Source organism: Phlebotomus papatasi, chromosome 2 (assembly GCF_024763615.1).
Source record: "Phlebotomus papatasi isolate M1 chromosome 2, Ppap_2.1, whole genome shotgun sequence".
Taxonomy (NCBI): Eukaryota; Metazoa; Arthropoda; class Insecta; order Diptera; family Psychodidae; genus Phlebotomus; species Phlebotomus papatasi.
Window position 1 is genome coordinate 75,832,213 of NC_077223.1, and position 12,557 is coordinate 75,844,769.

General features: G+C 34.9%; 2 protein-coding genes across 11 annotated transcripts in view; both read left to right on the top strand.

Moving 5' to 3' along the window:
- The window catches only part of LOC129804405 (serine/threonine-protein kinase N), a 125,080-nt gene that overhangs the window by 68,188 nt on the left and 44,335 nt on the right, over positions 1–12,557 (top strand). The window lies entirely within an intron of this gene.
- Positions 4,199–12,557, top strand: part of LOC129804407 (uncharacterized) — a 32,222-nt gene continuing 23,863 nt past the window's right edge. For 2 of the 4 annotated variants that reach the window (XM_055851666.1, XM_055851668.1), the window contains exons 1-5: positions 4,219–4,930; positions 4,999–5,241; positions 8,613–8,765; positions 8,832–9,044; positions 9,680–9,995. In XM_055851666.1, the coding sequence (XP_055707641.1) occupies positions 5,026–5,241; positions 8,613–8,765; positions 8,832–9,044; positions 9,680–9,995 (898 nt within the window). In that variant the 5' untranslated portion in view covers positions 4,219–4,930; positions 4,999–5,025. Of the gene's footprint in view, positions 4,931–4,988; positions 5,242–8,612; positions 8,766–8,831; positions 9,045–9,679; positions 9,996–12,557 lie in introns of all 4 variants that reach the window. The other 2 variants (XM_055851669.1, XM_055851665.1) reach the window with 2 other exon arrangements.

A 12,557-nucleotide genomic window follows, 5' to 3' on the forward strand; every position in this document is an offset into this window, starting at 1 on the left:
CATAAATTAGCTATACTCTACAGGGCTCATTTTTTAACGGAATTGCCTAAATTTGGATTCGTTTTGAAAAGCCTTGAAAGGACAATGGACAGAAATGTATCAGAGCTGGTTCAACCATTCGCCATTCGGACTAGGCTCATTTTGTAGGTATTGGTTTATGACTTAAAAATTACCGAGACCTAAGTCAAAAAGGACACTCAGTTTTTACGAAATTAAGGATATCCTTCTGAAAATTCGCAACTTCGACATTTTATTTATCGATAACGGCTTAACCGATCTTAATGAAATCTGGGTCAAAGGCGATGTATGACTTAAGCTTTAAATAAATATTTTTAGACATGTTCTCTGACTACTCCATCCGGTAGCTCTCATACAAACTTGTCCTGTTTTAAAGCCATCGCACATTACAGGTCAACAAAATTATTATTTTTTTTATATAATGGGAAACCACCGGTATTTTCGGAGTCCTTGGTATGTCTTTAACATATCTTCCGAAGAAACTTATAATCCATTACGTCAAGTATATAAAAAAAAGAACCAACTAAGAATTCTTAACCCTCTGGAGATGGAAGGGTGCAAATTTACCTGGAAATATATCCGGTTGAGAAGGAACAAAATTCCGCTTGCTGAGGTCTTCCAGTCTCCGTGCTAATTGAAGTAGTGTATTGCGGTAGATTGATCACTTGATCTTATTGTTCACTTTGTTTAGTTTTAGAGTTTTAGAGGATGGTTTAGTTTGTATTTAGAGGAAAATTTATTTCACACGCGTGAGCTCAATGGATGTTAGCGCAAGACTCATGAAATTTAGGGTTGTCTTATTAGGGTTTTTTTCTTAAGTGGTGAATTTGAAATGTCCGCTAGAGGCGCGCGGATGTAGTGGTGAGAAACTTAAATTTAAATAGTGAGAGGCATGATCAGCCGTTACACCCTCTAACAGTGTTTTCTTTAATACGCGAAAAAAATTTGTAAGATAGTGTTTTCTAGGATAATTATGATCCAATTAAGTCGAAAATAAAGCGTGTCCTGAATTTAAATTCCAAGAAGACAAATGACTCTCATTAAAAAACTATATTACATATAAAAATGCTATTTATATTTATCCTGAAAGGGTATTTCATTGTGATTCAAATCCACTTTATGGTTTTTTTATTCAAGCGGTTTCTCCGCGAAATCTTCGCACCATCTTCTTTACTCCCCTCATAAGGCTCTGGACAAGGTCGTCCCCACGATCTCTGACGATTTTATTCCACTTTCTTCCGAAGTTATGCAAATTTTTGGCTGGATTAGCCTTCTTCTTCAAGTCTCCTTTCAAAATTCCCCAGTATTTCTCAATGGGGTGGACTTCTGGAGTGCAGGGCGGGTTGACCTTCTTATCTACATATTTGACATTGTTGTTGGAAAACCATTCCAGGGTGGCTTTCGCGTAATGACAAGATGCCAAATCAGTCCAAAGTAGAGGAGGGATGTCGCGGCTTTGATACAGTGGCAAAAGTCGTTTTTGGAGGCACTCTTTAATGTAGATGTCCACGTTCATCGTCCCTGTCACGAAAAATTCTTCTCTGCGACGTCCACAAGAGCAGCAGATTGCCATCCAAACCATATATTTCTTCGGGAACTTGTCGTACTCTTTGAACTTGAACTTGCCGTACGAGTCTTCGCCGTGTAAAACTGTTGACCGGGCAACTGAGTAAATTCACCTTTTACGACAGTTTCGTCGTCCATCAAAATGCATCCTCGAAAGCCTTTCAAAACTCGATCACTCAGATTTTTCGACCTCGTTTTGGCATTTTGCCTCTGCTTGTCCGTGCGATGGGGAGCAGTTTGAGCTTTATACGTTATCAATCCGTTATTCTCTTTGATTCTCTGCACTAAGCTCTTGGAGATACCCAGCTTTTTGCCCACTTCTCTGACTGAAAAGCAAGGTTGCTTCTGGAAAAGCGCCAACACTCTCTTCTCCATCCTCTTGTCTACAGCTGCAGGTGTTCTGCCACATTCTGGCTTTCGAACAACAGTCTTGAGTTCCTTAAAGCGTAATATAACCCTTTGCACCGTGAATGGATACTTTCCGGTGATCCTTCCGATATCAGAATAGCTCGCTTTTGGATTCTTTAGGTACATGTCCACGATCAATTTGCGCAGGTTCTCCATTTTTATCACTTTTCCCAGCCAAAACACAACCTTTTTCAATATTCTTTTTTTTTCAGAAATGAAAAGCTGACGAAATTCTCTTAAAACGTCAAAAAAATCAAAACAAAACTCAATTCCTATTGTGACTACCTTCATGTCGAAAACTTATCTTTTAAATCCCGGACACGCTTTATTCGATGATATGGATCTCATTTGTGGCGAAATATTGAACCATTTTGCTCATTGTCCTTTAGCCTTCGTCAGTAATGGATCGGTAAGGTATCATAAATTAACTCATTTTATTTATTTGACTTTAATTTTTTAGTTTAGAACAAAATTGACCTTAGTGATTTCATTCATTTCATTTTTGGAAAATTCGCCATTTTATATGTTTGAAAGTCAAATATGAGTCAGTCCAAAAGACTCAATTTTTAACGGAAATGCTTAAGTTTAGATTTTTTGGAAAGGTCTTGAAATTTCCAAATCGGCTAAATCGGTTTCAATCGATAAATTAATCAGTAAAGTACCCGTAAATGATTTATCTGATTCGAATGTACTATTTATTTGTTCATAATGCTGCTATTTCAATGCAAATTGAACATGTATTTTTTGGCACTTTACTGTTCTCAATTGCTTCTACCTAGTCGACTCTTCATTGTGTTGGTTGCTGTCTCGACTGTTTTGCACAGTTTTCGTCGTGTTTCAAAATTACTAAACTGTCATTACATGAACCAACACAAAGTCGATTATGTAGATTCACTTGAGAACAATAAAGTGACAAAAAATATAGAAAAAAGGGAAATCTTTTTACTGAATAGTTTTTAAGCACTTTACTGTTCTCAAGTGCTTCTACACAATCGATTTTTATTTATGTTGGTTTCTGTCACGACTGTTTGTCGGTTTTACAACACGGCGCGGACTGGTCGGGAAAACAGTCGAGACAGGAACCAGCATAAAGAAAAGTCGATAATGCAGAGGCAATTGAGAACAGTAAAGTGCTATAAAAACATGTTCATTTTTCATTGGAATATCACTATTAAGCTTCAAAAATGGAAATTATCATTTTTCGTTTTTCTATTACAATGAATTTGTTTTCTTTTCAAATCTCAAGAGTTTTCTATTAAATGAAAAAGTCAACAACTTTATTATTGCGGTCATTTCATTTGAACGCACCAAATTATATCTCGTGACTTCTTTTTCATGTTATTATTTTGATATTGAAAAGACATAAAATGATCAGTATCATCAGATAATGTGGGAGATACTTGATTTATATAAATAGGAAATTAAAAAAAAAAACACCGAAGCAATTTTGTGGGAAATTCATGTAAGAGTTGATATTCTGTGTTAATTATTTGCTGAGAGTATATAGGAAAAAAAGAAGTTCCACTTAACATGAAGTACAAGAGTGATCTTTTTAATTGATAAAAAATTAACTATACTATAAATTTTTGCTGTCTTTCCCAATTACTCTGGGAAATTTTCATTTGGCCTTTGAGGCACATTTTCATGTTTAAATTCGTAAGTTTATTGCTCGGTTCTATTGATGGATTTGCCCTTTTAACTCTGTGTATGGTCGAGATGGCTCTTAACATTAAGTCTAATGCTCTGAAATGGTGCCTCTTGCCTCTCAACGGATGGAAAATGAGTGCAATGGGTTGAGAGAGGGACAAGAAGACAGTATGATGTAATTGATGTGAAGGCATTTTCACACGTTTTGCTGCTCTTCTTGAATGCGGCAAAAATTTTTACACCATCAAGAAAAAGATGTGTGTGGGAAAAATGTGTTGGATTTGAACGATTCGGCTAAATATACCCATCATCATCAGAGAGATACGACCATTTGCACAAATACACACAATTTTCCTTCAAGACTTTTCCAACCCGAAAAGTCTATAATTAAAATCATGACAATTTAGCTATCCTGCTCAAAATTTCCCATTATTCAATGGTTGTGTGAGAAAGAGAGAAGATTAAGATTTGTATGTGAAAATTCTCTTGGTGAATTTTACAAAAGTTCTCTGGCATTTTCATTTGGGTGGAAAATTGTGTGGTCAGAGCGGCAAAAGTTAGTCTCTAAGAGTCCCACAGCACTTTCGGATATTCCACTTGAGTTATCATCTTTAATTTTAATTCACTCTCTCGCTGGTTTTTAAGTTCCTCAAATAATTATATTTTTAACATATATATAGATGTTTCGTGGTAGAATTAGTGCTTAAAAAAGGTGTCTTTCAGTCGATTTTTTCAAGAGAGAAAAAAAAGTAATAAGAAATCAAATTGAAAGCATTGAAAGTGAAATTTGAAGATCTCTCATTCGAGGAGTTCCTGGAGGTTTTTTCCCACATTCACAAAATTCTTTTTTTTTCTTTCTCTCAAATTCCCGGAATAATGCCAAAAAGAAGTTCATAAATTTTTTTTTTCCTGGTTAAGTGATCTATTCTCTGAAAGTGTTAAAAATAGTGGAGATTTTCATATCAATTTTCCCACATTCTTCCTTCGAATTTTTTTTCTGCTTTTCATTCAGAGTAAAAAGAATTTATTGTAGTTCAACAGACTTGTGCCCCCATGTTTAAAAATTAATCAGTGGGAATTCCTTGAGAAAATTTTCAAGAGATATTTTGCTTTAGCAACCACCGCTACAGAAAATGTGTTCCGTTTGCCAGTATCTGTTATTATTAGTAATAATGTGAGGTCTCTGAAGGAGAGTGAGAGAAAAAAAAATAATAATAAGAAAGGCACGTTACTGAAGCACAGGGAAAAATGTAAGCCAGCTGTGTGTCCTCATTCACATTAATAGTGGAAGGTATAGTGTTTGTGATGTGATTTTTCCGACAATTGTCCCCACAATATATAAAATGTAGACGCGATCAGGTGGATGATGACGAAAACGACAACGAGATGAGTGGCAAGACGAATGAAATAACAGCCGAATGGACAGTTCATGCACAGCTTACAATAAGTCATCCTGGTGATGGGACGTCTGGTGCGGATGGTGGTGACCCAAAACCAGTGACTGTTGTTTACAAATGGAGCTCTGATGATGCAAAAAATGCCATCGAAAAGAATGGGAATAGTACAGGGAATGTTTCCTTTACATCATCAACAAATCGACAAGTGAGGCATTTCTTTTGAAATTCACCAATCAAAGTCTAAATCTCTTATTTTGTCATTATTTTAAAATGTGAGGTTGTGTTTGGGCTAACCTAAAAACACAGATATATTTTTAGAGGCTAAAAATCCTATTTTTTTTTAACCCAATGCAATTGATGCATTCTTCTATTTTATCAAACACATTGATATTAGAAGATTTTCACTCATTTCCAACGCTATAACTTTAGAAACGCATTTTTTGTTGGTAATCTTTTTGAGGTTAGAATTTATTAAGTTTTCGAGGTTAGTGGTTATTAAAATTCCTCGATTAGTGGTGATTCAAAATAACCTAGAATTTAAACTACTAAAGTGACTAAAGTCAATTAAATGTTTGAGATTAGAATCTTATTTAACTTTTAAATCTAAGACAAAACTCGGAAAACCAAAGAATGTTAAAGATGTTAAAGGAACATTCAAATAAAATAGCATAGGAGAAAGGTTTGTTTGCTGTAGTAGAGAAAATTTTCAGTGGGGCATCACAGAATCTGAGACTGAAAATCGATATTTAATCAACTGATTTGTAGCTCTATAATACGATGAAAAGAGAAGACAATAATGCTGGCACAATATTCCGTAGAGGAACTAAGCCTTCCTGTAATGGGATTTCTGGACATGCATTATTATTTTTTCTTATACAGGATGAGATTGACATGTCAGTCCTATGTCTCGGGGAATCAAGTGCAGTGAAGCTCACTGGTTCGTAATTCGAAGACCTTTAATATCAAAAAAAAAAACCTGGTGATCTAAAGGGGATTCGAACCCCTTTAGATCTATCACTTGACCCATTTAGAACCATCAAAATATGTATTTTGATATACCGGTCAGACATTCCAAGACACCATCGCACTGAGACTGAGACAGTTGATCCTCTAGGTCAAATTTCAGAGAAACGCGATCACATTCTCTGTTGACCAAATCACCATGGCACATAGTGGTCCCCGTGATCCCAAAAAGATCCAATTTATCATCGCCAAACTCTCCCCATGCAACGAATTATATATTTTTAAATTAGTTTTCCAAATCGTCATAATTAATCACGGGACATAAAGTTAATAATTTTGAACATTACGTGAAGTCCTTTCTCAGTTAGTTAAAAAATAATCAACTTGTTGAATTTCATAAAAAAAAATAGAGGAAGGCTTTCTGATTTCGCACATGCTTTGGCTACGAACACTTAATATATTTCTCTTATAGTTAAATTAGCTATTAAAATTGCCATAGGACAGATACATTAAAGGAATATGGAAAAAATGGAGTGTACGAAGCCACAGTATGTGCAAATGATTGAAGCGTTTGAGTATAAAGGGATATTTTTTTTTTCAAGCGTATTGCAAATCGAATAAGAATTTGTTTGCCCTGTAGATCAAAGTAAATATTTTTTTTAGGGGCTAATGAGGGGCAAGACAATCGGCCTATGATGCAAGTGTCCCGGATTCGAATCTTCATTAGGTCACTAACATTTTTTTTCTGACATTAAAAGTATTTGAATTGCGTCCCGTGAGCTTTACTGCACTTGATTACAAACCTCCTGAATAAGAAAAATAAAGAAAAATATTGAATCTTTACAAAACTCACTTGTGACTTCCGAGAAGACCAGACTTGCTGACTGCATTATCGTAATAATAATATTTACATATTATTATTTTCAATTGCATTTTCGCATTTTCATTAATATGCGCCAGTTACGACTGCCGCCGACTTAGTATAGCTAGCCTCTTCGGGAAAACGATAGGAAATCTGGATCGTAAGTTGTTTAAGTTCAACACTGAGAAAAAAAAGAGGGTGCGATTAACTTTTTTCCTCGTAACTTTAACACTGTAGGTGTAAAAGTATATCAACTTTTTTTAATGTTAATTTTACACCTTTTTAAGTGTAAAATTCACATGAAAAAGGGTAACTTTAACCCATAATACACCTAAAAAGCATAATATTTACACCGATTTCGGATCAATAATACAGGGTAAAATTAACATTTCTAGAGTGTTATTTTAACTTTTTCGGATTTTTCTCAGTGCACTCAGAAAAGTAAACGAGTAAAACTTACTCGAATCGAGGTTAAATTAACTCTTTTTCTTTGTGATTTTCGATTAACTATATTTTAGAGTTGATTTTACTTCTATTTAGGTGTAATATTCGGAAGAGTTGTTTCAACGTTTTTGTTCTAAAATTTACATGACAAAAGAGTGTAAATAACTCTTTTTAAGAGTGAAAATAACTCGTATTATTAAAAGTTAAAAATTTCTTTTTTAGAATAAAAATAACTCTTCTTCAAAACTGAAAATGGGAAGATTTTGCAATTTTATGTTTTTTATGTTATCATTTCCTTTGTTATTTTTTTCTTGATCTTAAGTTCCCCATATTCCGAGATATCACATATGATGCACTGCACATATCTTCATGAAACACTGTTAGGAATATTTCTAATTGATGTTTCATATGAACTTTGTCACAGGAAAATCTTCTCGACTGAAGTATATTTCTAAAACGAAAACATTTAAGCATATACTTCAGTCGAGATGAAATTTTACATCGAAAAAGAGTAATAATTACATCGTTATCCGACGAGGTAATTCAACTCGAGCGTAGAGTAGTTTTAACTTTGTTTACTAAAATTTACGACGAAAAAGAGTAACAATTACATCGATATTCGTAGAGTTAATTCAACTCTGTTATAGAGTTGTTTTAACTTTTTAGGTTTTTTCTTAGTGTAGGAATATTTCTAATTGATGTTCCTTATTAACTTTGCCACACGAAAATCTTCTCGACTGAAGTATATTTCTAAAACGAAAACATTTAAGCATATACTTCAGTCGAGATGAAATTTTACATCGAAAAAGAGTAATAATTACATCGATATCCGACGAATTAATTCAACGCGCACGAAGAGTAGTTTTAACTTTGTTTACTAAAATTTACGACGAAAAAAAGTAACATTTACATCGATATTCTTCGAGTTAATTCAATCCGGCCGTAGAGTTTTTTCAACTCTACAGATTTTTTCTTACAGTGAATAAATAGTCGTTTCCTTGATATTCTTTCTAAGGCAAAATATAATTGCATAATTCTACCTCTATAGCTAATTCTGACGCAGTAACTTACTAAATTTCAAGATTAGATTGTGAAAAGGAATTCTCTGTAAACCCCAACTCGCTAAGTACGCAGCAAACAACGTAAAGTGATGGGATAGATACAGGATGAATAGAACACTCGACATTTTGAACTGAAAGCCTAAACAACCTCACATTTTAAATTAATCCATTGACAAAATTAGAGAATTAGTACGAAGCAGGGTCAATGCTATTTTGGAATTTTCCCCTCCGATGATTTTCTTCCAGGAGGCTGATGGACCAGATAAAGTGCCACAGTGTAAAAGTACATGCAGCATTGTACTATCCGCCTGTGCGGATTTATTTCCTATAAATGCTCAAAATAAGTATGACCCAAATACGAAAATCAACATTGATAGTGCACAATTGGCACATGATGAGGTGCGTTTGATCTCAAATAACATTCATAGCAGACATCAACACTAAATATTTTGATTCACCCTTCAGGGATCATCTGTGTCTAGATTAATTCCACTGAAGGATGCATTTTCACAGACCAGTGATTGTGAAATGCTCAAGAGAAGCAGTGTTGAGAAAATATCATCACTGACAGAGAAGAAGAATAAAACTTACGATTATCGCAGGAAAACAGAATCGATGCTTTCGCCACCACCGGCTCACATGCCACAGACACCTGTTGACGAAGGGAAAGTTAATTCGGTAACCTGTTATTATTATCTCTGTCCGAAATAAAAAAAAAAGAAAAGAAATTTGCGACGAAGGGGACTCTCAATCACTTTCGCATTAATCTTTCAATGATTGACGGCAATGCAATCACTTTTAAAGGGGGAAGGTCGTATGATGCCTTGAAATATTGGCACTTTACAATTGGGTTTTACGTATTTATAGTATGTTTTGGTCAGGTTTTTTTTTATTAAGGTCATAATAAATATTGATTGAAAAATAAATAAATTAAGTCAAGAGTATTTTTCAAGGGGCCACCTATAAACATACCCCTTTTCTGAATGATAATGCTCTTTACATTTTTCCATTCTTTCACGTAGCATGGCAATTTTATAATTATGCGGCAAAGTTTGATCTCCCAACATGTTTTTGGGCAAAAGAAATTGTTATTGAGGAAAAAAAATTAAACATCGAATTCATTGAGAGCCCTTCCGTGCAAAAAGTTGGAGCTATTGATTTATTGATTTATAAATAGCTAAATAAGAAACATTTGCCACCTCAATAATTTCCCGGTTGTATGGATTGTGAGTCCCCCAAAGTCACAAGATTACACCTCAAAAGACTCAATCAAGCGGAAAAGAGCGTGTTTCTGATGGGCTTCCTATTTATAGTCCCAGTATGGCTTGTCACGTTCTCCAAATCGATACTCACCTTCGTACACATCACCCACATCCAGCAAGAGGGGTGGTGGGGCCAAAAAGCCCCCTAGAACTGTTCATATTGATGTGTACTGTACGGCTTCAGATGGAGAGAATTCCAGCACGTCATCCTCATCGGTGTCATCGGCAAATCGTGATCCTGTGGAGGATGTCGAATCCAATTCCACGCCACAGACCGTGTATGAGTCGCAGCAGATGAAATTGATGCACAAGAGAGCGGGAAAATTCGACATGCCACGACGAATGGGTGGAAGTCGTTCGGGATTAGGTGAATTTTAGCAAAAGAATTTGGCTTAATTTTACAAAAGGTGAAGCAGCTTCTAATTTTCCCTGGTCACGGTTAATTGATGTCATAATTTGAATTTTGCCTGATGCTGACACTTGGTAACCACTCCCACTGGTGCTTTACAGGGACCTCTCTACATTTCATTTTTCCATACGGTTTTGCATAGAGGCATTGAAGGCTTATGGGCAAATTTGTTCCTAAAGAAAATTGACTTATCAGTCTAATATATTTCGAAATCGTGCATTAAAAGCTATCTAAAAATACATATTTCATAATGTTCGCCGAAATAATACAAGAACTACGATCAAATTTGTTTAAATCGCGGTGCAATAGCTGCAAAATTTTTACATGGAAAAGTGAAAAATATCTTTACTTTTTATTAGGCTTGATGGGCCCCTGATGCTTTATATAAATGGATTAAGGGGTTACATGGGTCTCTCAGGTCAAAAAATAGGCCTTTTTCTGATAATAATTTATTGTGTCGAAAATATTTTAGAAATTCCAACTTTTGGGATATGAACGAGTAACTTTAGAATAAAATAAAAAAAAATTGAAAAAAATTGAAAATTCGACCGTTGGTAGCTGATTTTCGGAACCATTCCTAAAAAAAACAGACCTTGCGGTATAGGCAGGATTTCACCCAGAAGGTTCATCTGACATCAAAAAACTAACTAGGGGAAACTGGGGCACCACCAAACACGGGGTACCACCAAACACGGGGTACCACCAAACACTAATTTTTATTTCTAAACTACTTGGACTATTTCGACCATTTCTTCAATGGACAAGCATCCCTATAGTGCCTATAAATTCCTATAGGCCTTGTCCTCAGAAGTAGAATATCTGATTTAAAAAACGCAGTGTTTGGTGGTACCCCGTGTTTGGTGGTGCCCCAGTTCCCCCTATACTCTGTTAGAGGATTAGTTGGACCCCTGGATGAACGAAGGATTTTTGAAAAAAACAAAATTTGGATTTTTGGCAAAAGTTTTTATAAAAAAGCATCAATTTTACACTATTTTTCAACACAATTTGTATTGTAAAAATGGTTCTGATTAAAGGAAGTGCAAATCCTTCGTTCAAACAGTAGTAGATAATACTTCTCAAAACAAGTACGCAAAATTTCAGAAAGATCGGTTCAGTAGACTCTGAGTAATTTTGACTACCGTATTGTAAAACGGTGTTTTGAGAAAAACGCCTTTAAAGAAAAACGCTCCGAGAGTTTTACTCCGATTGACTTGAAATTTTCAGAAAATATTTTTCAAATGTTAGGGGAAGTGCTCATAATTTTGGACAGTCTGCTTATAAGCATCGAAGTTCCAAGTTTGAAGTGCGATATTTTCTATACTAATTGACATTTCTTGTTACTCTCTTTTCAGAAGGGTTGTTTAGAAACTTAGCAAGCTATTTATCGTCTTATTTTTATTAAAATTAGTTTTAATACGTTTAAAAATGAATTGATAAGTAGAGGTGACCTTGGCTCTTATTTTGGACAACTTGGTTATTAATTTTTACAACTTGTCTGTAAATTTGGACAGCTAATCCGCCTCAATAGGATGCCCATTGTTCTTCATTTCATGAACCAATCTTACCAAGTCCTCTTCCTGATCATGTAAGGGAAACGTGGAATGTCACAAGAAGCCCAGAAACTTTCCATATCATTCATTAAAGTGAGTTGACTTCGGTGCTCCAAGTACGTGCGGATTCGTTCATTCCCTGACCTTTCCGGGAGCCTTTCAAGGCATTTCTCGCTACATCTCTTTCGTAGAGATGATGCTCCTTTGTTTCTCCAGGCATTTGTCCAACCTAGTCATCACAAAAGCTAAAACTTCACGAAATTTCGTGAGAAAAACACCTGTCCAAAATAAGAATCATGACCTCACTGGTGAATGTCTTAAAAAATTTCCCATTTTTCACACGAAAAATATAATTCACAAGGCAAATCTCACTTCAGGTCAAATGTACAAATCATCAGTAACGTGAATCAACACAATATTCAATGAATATTCAATAATATCACTCAAAAACAGCGAACAAACTTTGTTAGTACTTCACCAAAACTAAATAAGACTGAAGTAAGCCACGAAGTTCTGTCATATTTCTCGTAAGCAATTGCTCACACTGAATTTTCAACAAAGCAATTTCAACTCAAATCATATTCAAATTTTAACGTATTTAGTGTTAAAATCTTCCAAAAAGAACAAATATTTAGATAGAATTCATTATTCATCAAATATTGGAATAAAAATCCATCATTTTAATCAATTTATTTTTAGTGTCCAATGTTATCCTCAAAGTGTCCAAAATAAGAAACTGGACAAAATTATGAGCATTTCCCCTATACTATAAAATAAAAATTGATATTTTTGACCTGAGGGACCCGTGTAAATCCTTAACGAACTAAATTTGTAATTTAGCTTCTGGAATGATTCATCGGGAAAATATCCCTTCATGACACACTTATTTCAACAGTGTCCTGGAAAGATAACCTAATTTGTTAGGCCACGCCCTTTCAAAATTTAGAGGGAATAAAATGGATATTTGAAT